General features: G+C 42.1%; 1 protein-coding gene across 1 annotated transcript in view; it reads left to right on the forward strand.

Moving 5' to 3' along the window:
* LOC108552808 (uncharacterized) overlaps positions 1 to 16,536 on the forward strand; it is a 113,864-nt gene that overhangs the window by 91,316 nt on the left and 6,012 nt on the right. The window contains exons 9-11 of the mRNA XM_017907476.1: positions 8,360 to 8,538; positions 9,378 to 9,539; positions 12,343 to 12,619. Of these exons, the coding sequence (XP_017762965.1) occupies positions 8,360 to 8,538; positions 9,378 to 9,539; positions 12,343 to 12,619 (618 nt within the window). The remainder of the gene's footprint in view (positions 1 to 8,359; positions 8,539 to 9,377; positions 9,540 to 12,342; positions 12,620 to 16,536) is intronic.

The following is a 16,536-nucleotide window of genomic DNA, read 5'->3' on the forward strand; positions in this document are numbered from 1 at the left end:
GCTCTCCGCCCTACCCCTCCAACCCCTAATCGGATGAATATAGATGCGTCCGCGCGCACGGTAATCCGGAAACTCGGTTGGCCAATGTCCAAGAACGCGCAACTATCCATAAGGTGCATTTACGGTCATCGTGGCCGCAAGCTCTCGCGGTTCAAAGCTCGTGGATCGTTCGCGAATTGCAGCACGATGCTCGAGGAATTAAAGAAAACTCGCGCCACTGCTGCAAAGAGTTCGGGTCTAAGATTCGTCATGGGAACGTATAAAAATACAAGAAATATCGGTTCCTGAACTTTTTGGAATTATTACGAGTCCTTTTACGTCGTATAGCCTGCTGCCTCGTTCAACGAGTAGGATCATAAGACTCGTTTACGGTGTGTTACCAGGAGGTGGTAAAAAGGGAGCGAGCCATTCCTCGTTCGATTGTCACTCTTACGCTCCTTCTTCCAGCTTTCCCTTTCCAATCTTACTGGGAAATTTCGTCCTTTCGCGTAGAAGGTTGGAAAATTACGTTAAAAGGTTTACGAGTATTTTCCATAGTTCGATGATTTGCCAGGATAAAAGAATAGTTGAAAATGCGTCCGTTTATATTTAGAAAAATATCCTTTGCGTGATCACGCTGGATATGAAATTCTGCATGGGATAATTACCTTAAAGCTGGATTTTTTCGCAAAATTGCACGATAAAATAATTAATTAGCGACGATGTTAAACCTCGAGGATGTTATTGGCAACTCTCGTCTCCGATAGAGCAGCGTAGCGTCTTCCAGCTGAAAAAGGGTAGGGGAACTTCAATCCTGTTCCACGTCTGTGCCACGCAGCAAAGATAAGAGCCTTTGACGCAATGTGTACTGCTTCATCCTCCGCCATGTATGCTGTCTTAGTAACAAAACCTTGGAACAAAGGGTACACAGCACGTAAATTTTCTTTGCTGCAAATAAGACCTCAAAGGAGGGGCAACGCACTTCCCTTAACTAAATGAGAGGATTTACCCAACGACTGGTGAAAAGAAGCAAAAGAACTAGCAAACGCGGGAAAAAGAATTATACAGAGGGGTCGGTCGTGCAAAACCACGGAGACACGTGCAAGAAAACCCTCGACGCGTTTGAAGCGAATTTTCGATTGAAATTAAGCAAAAAAAAAAAAAAAAAAAAAAAAAGACGCGAGAGCGGACGCGTTCATTACACGACCGCGCCGATTTTATTCGCCTTTATGAGGTGTCCGTCAAACGGAAATCGATAATCCAGCCTGGATTTATCGCGCGTCGGGCGCGGAAAAACGCAACCATCCGAAAAATCACCCTTACGCCAACGCAGACACGTAATGATAAACGATGAAACCCGTGGTCTTTCCATTAGATATTCGATAAAATGTCTCACGTGTGTAGGAAAGCATGTTTAATCGTATCAAAACTCCGTTTCAGAGCTTCCGTTTCGAAATAGGAACAGTGGAATTCGGAACTAAGTAAACGTGACTTTATTTGTCCTCTTCGTCCGCCATTTTTATTCAATTATCCTCTCGTATTATGCGGAGCCGGTAAGTTGACGAGTCTCGCTTGTTATAGATTCTGAAGTTTTCTTTAGAATTTTTCATCACGGTCCTCTTGTCAAAAAGTTACTTCTGTTCTATTCGTTAGGTAACTCGACTTCGGTTCGGCCATCTTTAAACTTCCTTTTGTATATCGTAAACAATTGATCCTTCGACTGCTTGACAGCTTCGTGGCTTCGAGTCCTTGTTTCCATTCATACGATTGGATTATGAATATCTCTTCTGGTGGTCGCCTGACACAGACTAGCCTAAATCTCTGTCATAAATACTCTGTCTTGGGCCACCCGCAGGAATGAAAAATTATTAACGCTGACAAGCTGATTCAGAATAGAGTATAGAGTATCAAATCAGTCAGAATAAAGTGTAATATATACTTTATAATAAAGGAATAAAGGTGCCCATAAAGTGATCCATTCCTTTTACCCCATTTTTGGTATTTTTGTCGACATTGTAATAGAATTAGGCAACATCTTTTGGACCCACAACTTCCTCGATAACAATGTTCAACGAGATCGAGCCATTCTTGTAGACTATACTCTCCTGAAAACGAATCCCTGGTCGAAATTGCTCTATCACTCTCGGTTCTCAAAAATTGCGAGCTTTTGACTTGCCAACTCGCCAGCCCCGCATATTACGTTTTCTCCCTACGCGGATCACGTGATCGAGGGAGTAGTGAAAATCGAGAAAAGCGTTACATCTCGGTTTTACCCTCGACGATGACACTCGGACGAGCGACGCCAGCCGGGATCGAAGTGCTCGGCGAGTGAAAAGCAAGATTGATGCGTCGCCGTTGCGCGACGAGTGCATCCCGCATTTGTTCCAGACTTTTTGACCATTGATCGCGTTTTCCAATCGGAGCCGGAGTCGGACTTATCGATCTGAACGACGCACACCGTGTTCAGACACGCGTACACCGCGTGTAAACGTAATAACGTTGACGAACGACCGGGACGTCCGTCAATCACCGTCAAATCGAAGCCGGCAGTTTGTCGCCACGCTGACTTTCCATTCGTGTCATTTGCCCGTTATTAACGCGCACCAATTTTTCCGGCCGCCATCATTTCGTTCCGATGACTTTGCCTTTGAAAATAATATCGCGATCAAGTGCCATCGATCCTTGCTGCAAAATCGGTTTCAGGGAAAGGCTGATACTCGATGATATTTTGCGTGGGACACGATAATACAATTGCAAACTGAACGAGGTTTTCATAGTCGGTCGCTTTGGTTATTTTATTTCATTTTTATTTCATTTTTTGTTCCATTTTTCGCGTCATTTCTTTTATTTAATTTTTCATTCGATATTCGAAAAGCTTTTAGCGATATACGTATATACGAAGCGAGTTAGTTATTTATTGTTATCTATACAGGAGACACGAATTGCGGTATTTTTTCAAAATAGCCATTGCGTGCGGGAAATATGGAAACCGCGTAGAAATCTGCGAACAATAATAAGGATACGTCGGATTGATCGACGAACCGCGACACGCTCATGCATTTATGCATTCAGCCGACTCCACTCTTCGACTAATTGAATATTCCTTTGAAGAGGACCTTGAATATCGACATCGAGTACACGGCCGTACAATTTCGATCGCGCAGGAGCTCTCTGGCCCCGGCGTTTAGGGCCGGTGCCAGCATAATGTCAGAGCACGATCTACCGGCGCGTAAAATCTTATGTTTCCCGGGGAGACCGGTTCCCTTTCCCGGAAAACCGGGAAAAGCTCGAACGTCGACCTTTCCTCGCGATGGCGATGACATTTTTTCGCATGCGAAACGAGACGTGGAAATTTCGTTTTCGTCACAACCGGCACCGTCCCCGGAACACAGCCGAGGAAAATAAATTCCTTCGATAGCCCGGCAAAACGCGATATTAAAAATTAATTGACGAACCTTCTTTCATTATCTACGAAACAATCACCGTCTCTGTTCGCTAATAAAATATCGCATTTCAAATTTTTCCAACCTTTGAAGTTTCGCGTATTCCGCAGCGCGAGTATCGTGATTAAAAAAATATTTGACCAATTGAAAACGCGCGATGGTGTTTGAATTATACAGGAAACAGTCTGTTGCGAGTGAAATTATTTCTCGGTGGGAAAAAATTATTCGCTAAGTATACAACTCGCTGAATGTTAATTAAATCCTCGTTGAAACAGTGGTCTCTTGGGGCGTCGATTATTTCGTTTCGAGAAATATTTGTCAAAGTAAATATCAGGAAATGCAAATAAATTTACACGCAATCTCCGTGATTTTATCGGTATATATTTATACGGGTAAATGTTTAATGGTCCAACGCAGAAGCAATCTGCGTGACATTAAGTGGAAGGCACTAGTCGAAATTATGTAAATAATTCATGAAATTAAAATTAAAAATATTGTAGGATGCCGAAACTGGTCTCGAGACACCGAAAATTCGCGAAAGAACAAGAACACGATAACGCAAACTCAAAACTCGTAAACTGATTTAACTTAGGGAAAGAAAAGCGGCGCGATAGCGCTTCTCATATTCCGCGTTCACCAATCGAGCGCGCTGATTGTCAGCTTCGCAGCTCAGAGCGCTGGCACTTTTGGACACAAAATAGAAGGAGCGCGATCGCGCCGCTTGGCACTCAAACGGTTAACCTACGTTTCACCTCCCCGTAGAGGAGTCGCGCAACTTAATTTTGTTATATAGAATAACCTTTCGATTTGCTTCTAGAAGATATCGATCGGTTTACAATTTGTTTTTGTTGGCAATAACCGATTCGCGATTTCTTTTGGTATCCTACGATATAGTTTCACGATGTGTCGCGATAATTTTAAAAGCGACGAAGTAGATGAACGCCTATATCCGCGTGCGACGCGATCGAGAGAGGGCAAAGCGTACCGAAGCGTTTCATGCGAGTGCGCCTTAAACACGCGTTACATATACGTAAGCGAGCTGCAAAACGAGTGTCCTCAAAACGAAACTCGTCGCGAAAACTTGGAGCAAGGGAAAGAAGTTGCAGACACGGTAAAGTTAGCAGAAATAGGTGATACAGTATCGGAGTGTGCTCGCAGCGAAAGTTTCCTTGTTTCTTTGCATACACGCGACCGGTGTTTCCTGCGTCCCATAGAGAAGAGAATTCTCTGAAACAGAGAAAGCGAGCGACGTTTCTGTTCCATCGACGCAAGTGAAATCCATACGATATCGGTAATTGAAATTTCAAATTTAATTTCAGCCATCGAGTTCGAGGACTGCGGTATCGATTATATCGCACAAAATTGCCAATGATAATTGTTTCAAGATACAAAGAAAGATATTCGAGTAAACTTAACCGAATACCAAAGTTTATTCAGTGCCGAGAATATACGGGGTGTTCTTTTTATCTCGAGCACGCGTAATATCTCTGTTATTTCTGACGATGCAAAAAGACGCGTAAGGAAAAGGTTGCACCGTTCCATAGTAGTGGGCAGAATTTTTTGTTCAAGGTCGTTAACGATTTTTTTAACGCAACTGGATATTTTCGTCGAAATAATATTGTAGCCGGCAATAAAACGAATTCATCCGTGTGTAAAATCGTGAACTTTAGATGACCCCGAATACTACTGAAAATCACGTTTCCGCGTGAAAATGAGGCGAAGAAAAGTTGAACGTGTTTCAAGTACAATACGTACACATTCTTTAATGTAATCAGAAGTAACAGAGATGCTACGTGTGCTCGAGATAAAAAAGGACACCCTATATATATTTCTATACTTTCTCATCCACTGTCCGAGTGTTTGAACATACTTGATGTAGAAAATTAAAAATACCCTTCGTAGAATTTATTTTCTAAACAAGTATAGAGATAAGTGTATTATACTTATTTATACTTACGTATAACTGTAGGATTTTTCTAAATTAATCCTATGCAGATAGATAGTCTAATAAACAACAACTCCTTTGTAATAACAAAACAGGTTTGTTTCACTAAAATATTACACTAAGTTTCTCTCAATTCTAACTCTCAGACACACGATCCTCTACTCACTACGTCTCTTGCACCCTTATTTAACCCTTTCGCTACAGTGGGCGTCGTCGCGGAGACCTTCACTTAGAATGAAATGCCATGCCAAAGGTGGAACTTGAGATCTAGTCTTTTGAGATAAAAGGAAAATCCGATCATCGCGATAGCGTTTGCAATTCTTTGCGAAGAGAGCTAAGCGGAACGATAGCACTTGTCTCAATTTTTAACTTAATTTTTGTGGCCGGTATAATCACTATATTATAATCACCCCACGTGTGTAGATGACGTCTCATGACCGGTGACTATAGTAGCGAAAGGGTTAAATCCTAGCAGTCTCTCTTTTCATACACAAGCTCTCTTCGTCGATCACTCATTTCCCAGGCAACCTCGCCTTTGATGAGCCAGGTACTTGAAATACTCGGACGCATTCCTAGACTTTCGTTCATTGCTTGTACTCGACCCAGTCGTAAGAATCTCATCCGTACAATCCTTCCACGCGGTCACCCATTCGTTTGCACACATTCCAGACATCGCTCTAAACACCTAAATCGAAACCAATGCCGCTGTTTATTATTCCTTTGCTGGAGTCCTTCGCTGCTCGCAATCCCACATAACGTATTGTAGAGACTTGGGTGGTGGTAAATGCTAACTATTTATTAGTAATGAAAATAATAATACAATATGTGGTGACGATTAAGCCTGCGAATATAGATGTAGGATATTTTTTGACTTCCCCAGGTATAGAGGCCTCGTTAGCGTCCGCCAGACGAGTCTGGGGAAGTTGGGGCCAGGCCATGTGAGGTAGCCTCGCTCAACCCCGGTTTTCCCCATTGTAAACTGGGGGTGACGCGTCCGTGGGCACCTCTCGGGAAGGGTCCCCGCGTGGGTGACCCTTCGGAGAGCCTAACCTGAAGGAGGAATCCCTTCCACCCCAGAGCGTTACGTGGAGGGAGCTTTCTCCTCCTTCGGGGGAGGCTCTTGCCTTCCAGACGGGCTTAAAAGGGCCCGCTCTGGAAGATAGAGGAGGGTTTTGAGATAGTCATTAGAGAGTTGAGGTAGTCCTTGAGAGAGTTGAGACCGAGAGTTGTGATTGCGAGAGTTACGCGTTATTGAGAGTCGAATCGAAAATACAGACTGCAGTGAATCTGAGTATTCCGAGGTACTCTCCAGCGAGTAGAGACTGTGTGACTCTACATATATATATCGACTACAATTACAACTTAAGATTACAACTCGATTTAACAACACAATCACAACTCAGCCCGTTACAACTAAAACACAACTCTCTTCTAATCACTCTTCCCAAGAACTCTTCCTAGAAACTGTTCGCTACCCACTTTTGCCTTCTTTTATATCTTCCCCAAAAGCCTCCCCCGATCTGGCCCTCGATCCCTCGGTGACTTTCTAAACTAAAGTTACTTATACACGAGGTGGAAGTCCTGCGATACTACAGTATAAGTACAGAAATCAGAAATATTTTCCCTATTTTTCCTCCACGATAGAATCAACTTGCAAGATTCGACTGTAACACCCGAAATAAATAGGAATTTTAGGAAAAATCGAGTCGTTTATGCAAAAGCCATTTTATCCCAGACTCGCTCTCTATCCTAGTTTATCAAACGCGTTTCCGTGAAACGGCTGCAGGATCGACGTTCGCGTTTATTTGCCGAGGTTGTATCGCGCGCGGAATTTTGGTTAGCTGGCGCAACAACGCGAGGCGAGCTTTTACAACGTGACGAGTTTCGCGTTTGACGTATCGTTCTAGCTGCTGAAATTGCACCGCTAATTTAGCCGGCGTCTCGCCGACGCTCAATGGCGAAATCGTCGCTCCGTGTATTACCGTGCGCCTCGATTACGCGAAAATCGCTGCAAATCGACTTCACAACGCGATTCGTTGCTTTTGACTTTAGTGCCATCGTCTGTCGGTTATGATTCGCCCGAGTTTATGGCGCGTTCATATCCTGGCGCTCGTTTCGCCGGTTTTCTGCGAATTTCATCAAACGGTTCTTTATACGAAACCCTCTTGTTTTTAATCGGTAAATAAATACAAGCAATAGAAGGTAGACATTGGTTATTAAATATGAAAACAGTGGGCGTTTACTAATTTTAGCAGGTAATTCCAGCGAGCTTTTGTTCGCGCACCCTGCGTTTGCTCAACGCGGTTGCACCCCTTCTCAAAATATTATCGATAGCAGAGAGCTCCACACTCGTCTTCTCCACCTTATATTTGTCTACGCCCCTCTCTTTAATGGATAACAACCCTCGTTGTCGGAGCTTTCTTCGCCCGAGTCCTGCCAAAACCATTCCCGCGAAGGAAAATCGAAATCTTCGGTTACCAAATATTTGGATCCGGATCTATGGATCGACGATGGCCATAACTTAATGGCCCCTCGGATGATGGACGCAGTGACCATTAGTTTACTGCTTTTCCCCTGAAATCTTCTCCCAGTTTCGACATCAGAGGCTTTCAATTTCGATGGGGAACTCGAAGCAATTGAAACGAGCGGTTTAAGTAGTATAGGAGGGTTATTCGTCAGACAAGTGAAACGTGTACGTTATATTTTAATACGCGCTGCAAATCGATAATTCCTGTGCTTATATTCGCTCTGGCTCTTTGATACCTATCTGTCCTTCGATTTATCATCGATTGAAATCGAGTTTATATCGAATGAGGGTAGAATCGCCTGAGAATTTCTAGACAAGGATGAAACGTTAGGGAAGACCCTCTACGCGATTTATCTTGCAATTCGGCGGATCGTCGAGGCATGGAAAATATTTTTAATCCCTGCGACGCCAGCTACGATTGAATTCGCATAGTTGGACGACGACTACGACTTGTCGATATTTCAGAACGCGAGGGTGGCACTCAACAGCCGGCCAGCGTATGCGACGTCGAATATTACGGACTGACGTCACTGGTGAAGGGTTTCGTGGTGCATCCTGAGCCCCACCGATTATTCGCCATGGAGGGGCCGATAAAATGCAGGCAGCACTTCATTCCAGCGGCTAATCAGTCGGTCATCATCCGGGTAAGTTCTACCACCCGTGTTTACTACTCACGCGTGATAATCCTTTCGCAGACACGTTTCTTCCCGGGATCATCATCAGGATCAATCTCCAACTTCTTCAGCGTCAGATCACTTCCATCGACTTTTTCCCATTTTCATCGCATTTTTCTACTACCCCTTTCCCTTGCCCTTTTTATCGACGACACGCTGCGGGTTGGTATCAATTAATTTAACCCTTTGCACTCGAGAGGCGCCTCTCAGTCACCATTTAATCAGATTCTAAAGATGGATGTTAATTAAATATCAAATTTATAATTAGCCAACGATGCGTTGAATATCGAAGTAAAATAATTCTTCGTCTTAAATTGCATACGATTTCTTATTTACCGTTTTAAAAATATCGTTGACCTTATGGCAGAAAGTCTTCGAATTACTATTTTCCTGTAACGAAAAAATCCCCGAATGCAAAGGGTTAATAATTATTTTTCGTACGCGTTACGTATCATTTTTCGATATATCGTGAACCGAAATGTGATGAAACGATATATCGTGATATCGGAGAACGAAGTTATAAAAATATAATTAACCCGTGGAAGCACGAATGAAACGGTACCGATAGGGAACGATCGATGCTTCCACGATTCGATCGGTAGACGTGAGAAAGAATTCGAATTGGCGAGATTTCGGGGAGAAATCGGGGTGAAATCGGGGTGGCAAACGAGTCTCGAGAAGGGGAAGAGAATGTCGCGCGAAAGACACCTGGAACTAGCGCAAGTTCCAGGGATTCCTGCACGCGCGAGAACGCCCTCGTTGCGCAATCCGGATCGTGAATGACGTCGTTGTTGTTGCTTTGCCCGTAGGTGGAGAGCAGCTCGAAGCAGAGTCCGAACAACCCTTGCGAAACGAAGTGCGGGGACAGCGGGTGCCACTGCGTCAGCAACAAGTCTCTGGAGAACATGGACCACCTTCTGCTCGTCTCTGAAACCGGTCACATCGTCACTTGCCTCTGCGGGAATTATCAGGTAAATACACGAGACCTTCGAACCTCGGTATCTCGAGCGAGACACGTCTTCCTCGCGGGTCTGCGAGTTTCACCGGTGGCGATATATCTCGTGGCTCTTGCTCCGTCTTTCCTGTGATTCGATGAAAACTTTTGCTCCGAGTTATGGATGTTTACCGAAAGCGAGCAGCGGAACATTGGGCTGGAACAAATAATAAGAGAGAGGAAATTTTAGGTGACACTTCTTCCCGGAAAATAGGACGTCGTCGAATAAGCTGGCCGAAGTTTGGTAACCTAGGCACTCTGAGAATAAAGAAAAGGACGTATGTAGGAATAGCGAGGTTGAGAGTTAGTGCAAAGGAACACTTGGACTTATCTAGCTGGTGACGTGCAATAGACAGCAACCTAGGGTCCAGGCTGGATGTTTAGAGCTACTTCTGAAGTGCGCGTGGAAGGACGAGTAATCACGTGCAAGGATCGGATGAACGGAATATTTATGACTGTATGGAATGCAAGTGATGAGCGAAGGCACCTGAATGTTTAGGGTACGTGGCCCTAGGGTACGAGAACGAGGCTATGAGAAATGCGTAATTGAGGAAGAAAGCTTGAGCGAGAAAGGAGATAATGTGGAAGGTGTAGAGACCGTCATTCGCATCCTTGCCTCACATTCCGACGTCGATAATGTAGGAATGTTGGGTAGGTAACAGAATAAGCAGTGACGTAAATATAAAAATGATTTATTTTAAACTAAAACTTATTCTACTCGTTAATAACTCTCGACTATCTCTCTTAAACTCTATGATTGGCTTTAAAACACTCTGACACACTCTGACACCTTCTGATCCTTACTCTCTGACTTTAAGACACTCTTATTTAAACCCTTGCACTCTGTCTTCTTTCATAGACTTTCACTCATTTATCGCATTCGGCTCTGTCATAAACACCCCTTACATTCGATCCTCTTGCACACAGTCACTTTCGTTCTAGGCTCAAACACTTTTGACATCCTTTCCTGGGCCGTACCTATTCCTTTCGTACAATAATTTCGTCGTATAGACGATAATTTTCTTAATAATCCTGTTTCAATGCGAAAAAATATATGTCCCAACAATTTCCTTGAATTTTAATACTAATACTGCCTGTTTTTTTAAGGGTAACTGCGTGTATCTCGAAGAAGAGAAGTTTCTGTTCTCTCCAACCAGTGTTTACGTAACCTACCCTCATCCTCCGTAAGCAGGATACGATGGCATAGTTTGGCTACCTACTTCAGCGAGACTCCACGCAAGGAAGTTAACTCGATTTCTGTTCAAAAGCGTTCGCGTCAAATTCACTGGAACGTGGCGAATTCGGGGACCGATTTGTAAAAATTCCAGCTGCCTGTGTTTCATCGCCATTCTCTTTTTCGTACTCGGCGAAACAGTCGAAAACCAAAGGACACGAGTTCGACCAATTCCCGGCGAATTCCTCGTTTCGAGAGCAAACCACTCGAAACCGTGTGCCACCTTGATCGAAATGATAACTGGCCGTCGATGACCGTGATCGTTTAATTCGGAAAACGCTTACCAAGCATCCCGACGACGTTCCTTTCTTTTTTTTTTTTTATTTTATTTCTGCAATTTTTTATTTTCTCAACCCTCCACCCACGTTTTATTTCTGCCGCTCACGTTCGACTGTCACCGTTTCATTCAACTTTCGTTCACGGACAAACGGCCCGCTTGCCGATTGTATTGGCGGGACATTGAATGCTCTCTGCCGTTCCTATTCAACACCTATTCCATCAACCGGCGTGGAATTACTTCGAACGATTTCACCGGCCGCTGAATAAAACAAATAGTGCCTGCGTGTACCGTGCGAAAGTAGATAACGTAGACAAAAGAGGAGAAATTGTTTTTCGGAGGGCTCAGCGGGGCAAAGGGGTGAAAAGAGTCCTGTGTCGAACGATTTGCGAAACGCCATCCCTTTTGGCCAGAGTCATTTTGCCATAGCACGAGTATTTGACGTGTTTGAGTTGATCTTTGTAGAATATTACGATCTTCGTCGTTTCGCGACTGTAGGAAGGAGAATGTTGCGATAGGAATAGAACGAGTATGGTCCTAAGAGAATGCTAAGAGAGTTTAGAACAAAAAAAATGACCATGTGTAAGAAAATCGATCGTAAAGGACATCTGTGACAGAGAGTCTAGAGCGAACAATGAGCGAAAGTTTAGGAATGTGTTCTAAGTGTTTGAAGTTTATACCTGGCCTACCGAGAATGCGTGGGAAATGCGTGATTGAAACAGAAAGTCTGAATATGATAAAATGCGGAGTGTAAGATTTAAATAAGGGCGTAAAAGTGCGAACAAGTTGTAGCAGGGAAGTTAGTCGGAGAGTAGCCGTAAGAGAGCAATGATTGCAGTTGTTGGTGTGTGAGTAAACTGAGAGTATGAGAGAATTGTGAGAGGTCAGTGAGCTGCCAGCGTGGCAATGCAGTAAAGAGAGTTTAACATATAGATTTAGTCTCAGCATATTTGCTATCTTCGAAATCAATCAGTTATACTACGTACGAAGAACGTATATTTATTCTGTGATTTCTCCTATGAATCATTTTTGTTCGATAAATATTCGCGCTTTAAGGGATGATTTTGTATAGGAAGTAATAAAACTCGTACTCGATAATGTCGATAATATCAATTTCTTCCTCGACGCGGTAATATAGTTACTAAGCGCTACACGATTCGCGTTCAATTTGCAGTGTTAATATTATTTCGCAATGAAACGTTAAATAAACTGCAAAATCGGTTTCCATGTGTGGAACACAAGTCACCAGTGTATTCGTATATCCCACAGGACTGGCTGCCGGTCGGTATCCGTAGCTGGACGCCCGTGTACCTCGAATGGTCGAAGTCCTCGAAGGCAGGCCTCAATTTCCGTGCGGCTTACGAGTTTATCAAGGACACTTACTGCGGTTATCACACAACGACCAAGCCGGAAGGCGAGGTCAATGGCGGTGACCTGGCTAGCAGCGGCTTAAAGCTCAATCAGTATTATCAGCAGAAGTGCACATGGATTTTAGACTCCTTGACGGATCGACAGCTCACTATCGAAGTGAAGTCTACACAGAGCCGTAAGAAATTATTCCTTCTATTACGTTGTTCAACGCGAATTTTAATCTGTAGTATCCATTGGGTGATTCTTATAGAGTTTACTTTCCTGAATACGAATCCATGATCTGAGTTTCTGTATCAGCCTCAGTTTCCGAATAATGTGAGTTTCTCTAAAAAGGCACGATTTTTGGCTGAGATGAAGTATTATATACAAGGTAAGGACGTAACGAGGTTCATTGTTATCTTACAAGTTAGACAAAAGTATCTCGGGTTTATTCATGTTCATAATTATAATTATTCCTGCTTTTGAATAACTATAATTGGTCGTGAAAGTTTGAAAATAAATCTCTGAGCGTACTTTCTACGTTTATTTCTGCATTTTTATCAAAAGTTTTTTATCTGACATGAATTTGCTACGAATTATCGTATTCTGTAGGCTTTTTTGAAGAAGAAACCATGGATCAAAATTGTCGAAGCAGCTTTCAATTCGATTCAGTCGAGAAAATATTCGTCGGTAAAGTGTGTATGGAATATTACCACCATATGCAGTCATGGCTTGCTTCTCGACAGTGCCGTAATTACGCGTAATCCCAGTACCAAGTGCATTGAAGCTAAGACATATAGCAGCCTGCAAAAATTAATTAATAATAAAGAGATTATTAATGAAGATAAACTGTTAAAAATGATAGTAAATATTGTTTACGTATAATTACTATATGTTCTTTCATGTGATTGTAAAAATATCGAAGGAATCAAGAAATGTTGTCTAACACGTGCAGTAAAATATAATACGTAGTACGAATATTGGTAAATAAGCTCAATATACCCCTAATACCATCCATTATATCGCGCTAATACTTTCAATAAGTTATATAAGGATAATTAATCAAGCGACATTCGAACACCGCCATCTATGAGTTTTGACTCGAAGCTTCTGACGCCTTCTAGAACATTCTATGCTTCTGTTATTTTCTCGAGCTTCGAGTCCAAATTCATAGATAGCACTGACCGCAAGCCTTTCTGATTGGCGCTAGTACAGCCAATCACGTTGGCGATACAATCGTCAGAATTCTGATTGGCGATAGCATCGCCAATCAACGGCTTGCATTATTGTTAGGAAAAGATGGACAATAATGATTTGCCCATACGATAAACTTCAAAGAGAATATCATCAAGTTATTCAATTTCTGTGATTAATTTGTGAACTTTTATAATTTTATCATAAAGGGACAACTTTCAAGAAATTTCTAATGTTATTTTTTATATGAATTACTTCCTAATTAATTAATTATTAGTAATTATTACACGAAGTGTTTAAACTAATGCCGAACATATTGACTTTTATTCATTACTTTGCATCTCCTATGCAATTAATTCGTGACATTTATAGACTCAGTATGAAAACAATATTCTAGCGCATATTCTCATACTATTTTTGTTCATATTTTGCTTCTAGTTTTGCTCATTATTAATTATTTTATCGAACAATCATGCCGATCGTTGACATCAAATCAACGACGCCATTAAATAACTATTAATAACCAACTAATTAGCAACAAATTGTGTACGAAAATTACATGAGAAAGTTGCTCAGAGTTCCAGTTTTGCGAAGCAGTTATTAAAGTTCATGAATTAATTACAGAAATTGAGTAATTTGTGATCTTTCACTCTGGCGTCATCTCTATCTTTTTCTAACCGCTTGCTGTCCTTGTCTATCACGTGACGAAGTTTAAACGACCTCCTCGCTTATTCTATGTTCCTATTACTTTTCCGAGCGCCGCGTCCAAAATCATAGACGTAAAAGCATTGAAGAGTAGTATATAGTAGTACTTATACAGTACTTATATAGTAGTATACAACACAAATTTTTGTTATAGTTATTAAAAGGATGGAGAATGTATAGCAATTGTCACTTTGTTAAAGTTTAATTTATTGTCTTGATAAATACCATATCTGATTAGGTTTTGCTTCCGCGATTTATTATACTTAATAAGTAAACATCAATGTAACACAAAAGTATTGTTGTAACATCATTTTTAATGTGAATTTGGATTAGGCAGACATAACATTAAAAGAGCTCTCGCGCTGACAGAAATCTGGGCCTACAGAATTCGCTGCGTTGGCATAAAACCCTCTGCCAATTCTGCGATTTTTTATTAGACAAACATAATATGAAATGAGATCTGTCACCGAGACAATTGCAAGAAAGACCGATTTCGCGATTTTGTATCAGGAGAACATGATATTACAGGAGGTCGCTCGCCGAGACATTTCCAAGAAATTACGTCATTTCCAAGAATTTTTTGGACAATACTTTTGCCGCCGCGAAGAAAAGTTTCTGGCCGATTTTACGATTTTATATCAGGAAAACATAATATGGCAGGAGGTCGTTCGCCGAAACAGTTCCAAGAAATGACGTCATTTCCAAGAATTCCTGGAAAATAATTTTGCACTCTCGTCGCAAAATTTTTGGCCGATTTCGCGACTTTGTATTAGGATAACATGAGATAATAGAAGGTCGTTCGCTGAAACATTTCCAAGAAATGACGTCATTTTCAAGAATTTTTTGGACAATACTTTTACGGCCGACTTGGACAAAACTTTTACGACCGACGTGGACAATACTTTTACGACCGACGTGGACAATACTTTTACGGCCAACTTGGACAAAACTTTTACGGCCAACTTGGACAATACTTTTACAGCTGACGTGGACAATACTTTTACGGCCACTGGGGACAATACTTTTGCCGCCGGCGTGGTCAATATTTTTACCGCCTGAAAGAAAAGTTTATGGCCATTTTCGCGATTTTGTATCAGGAGAACATAATATCACAGGAGGTCGCTTGCCGAGATAATTCCAAGAAATGACGTCATTTCCAAGAATTCTCGGACTATGCACGTACTGCCTTGCCGTGAAATTTTCGGCCGATTTCGCGACTTTGTACTAGGATAACATGACATGATAGGAGGTCGTCTGGCGGGTCAGTTCCAAGAAATGACGTCATTTCCAAGAATTCTCGGACAATACGTTTGCGGCTTCAGTGAGAATTTTTCGACCGATTGCGCGACTTTGTACTAGGATAACATGACATGATAGGAGGTCGCTCGTCGAGACAGTTCCAAGAAATGACGTCATTTCCAAGAATTCTCGGACAATACTTTAGCAGTTTTGCCGTAAAGCTTTCGGCCAATTTCACGACTTTGTACTAGGATAATATGACATGATAGGAGGTCGCTCGTTGATAGATTCTTAGCAGTGACGTCACTTTCCAAGAATTCTATCGAGGCATATTCCGTAGCGTTTGCGTGCATATGCATACTACACATAGACTACTCATTGAGGGAGATTTTAATTATTTTACTTACCTTACTTACCTTATTTACCTTACTTACCTTACTCCACTTAGTTTATTCTTCTTCCTTCTTTCTTCACATATTACTTTAACAGATATTGCCCACTCTTAATTTTCAAAGTTCGAAGAGAACTTTGAAAATCTACAAGAGATAGGAAATATCTTTAACTTTGTGCGTAGCTCTTAGCTTGGTATCGTTTCCCAAGAAAACAATTTTTTGGGGAAACGATACCAATTACCAGGTCTCACCACGTGGAGGTGGCTACGCATCGAGACCCGACATGCGCCCTAGTGGCGCATCCTACTGGCGCTATCTGTATCAAAGGTACCCTAATCTAACTTGGAGCGAATTAAGTTAAAATGACTCTACTGACACTTTATTATATTTCGCGTCTTACAAAAGGGGTTTCGGTTCGGTATACTGAAACTCTACTGTCGCAACGCTAAGATATTTTCAAGTTCCCATAAAAATAGGGAATGAAATATCAAACACGCGAGCTAATAGAAAATCGCGACGCGCCCGAACGAGTTCGCGATTATTCGAAAGACCGACTAGCCTAGGCGATGTACTCCCGTGTACA

The sequence above is a fragment of the Eufriesea mexicana genome, unplaced genomic scaffold (assembly GCF_001483705.2).
Source record: "Eufriesea mexicana isolate 0111107269 unplaced genomic scaffold, ASM148370v2 scaffold8101, whole genome shotgun sequence".
Lineage (NCBI taxonomy): Eukaryota > Metazoa > Arthropoda > Insecta > Hymenoptera > Apidae > Eufriesea > Eufriesea mexicana.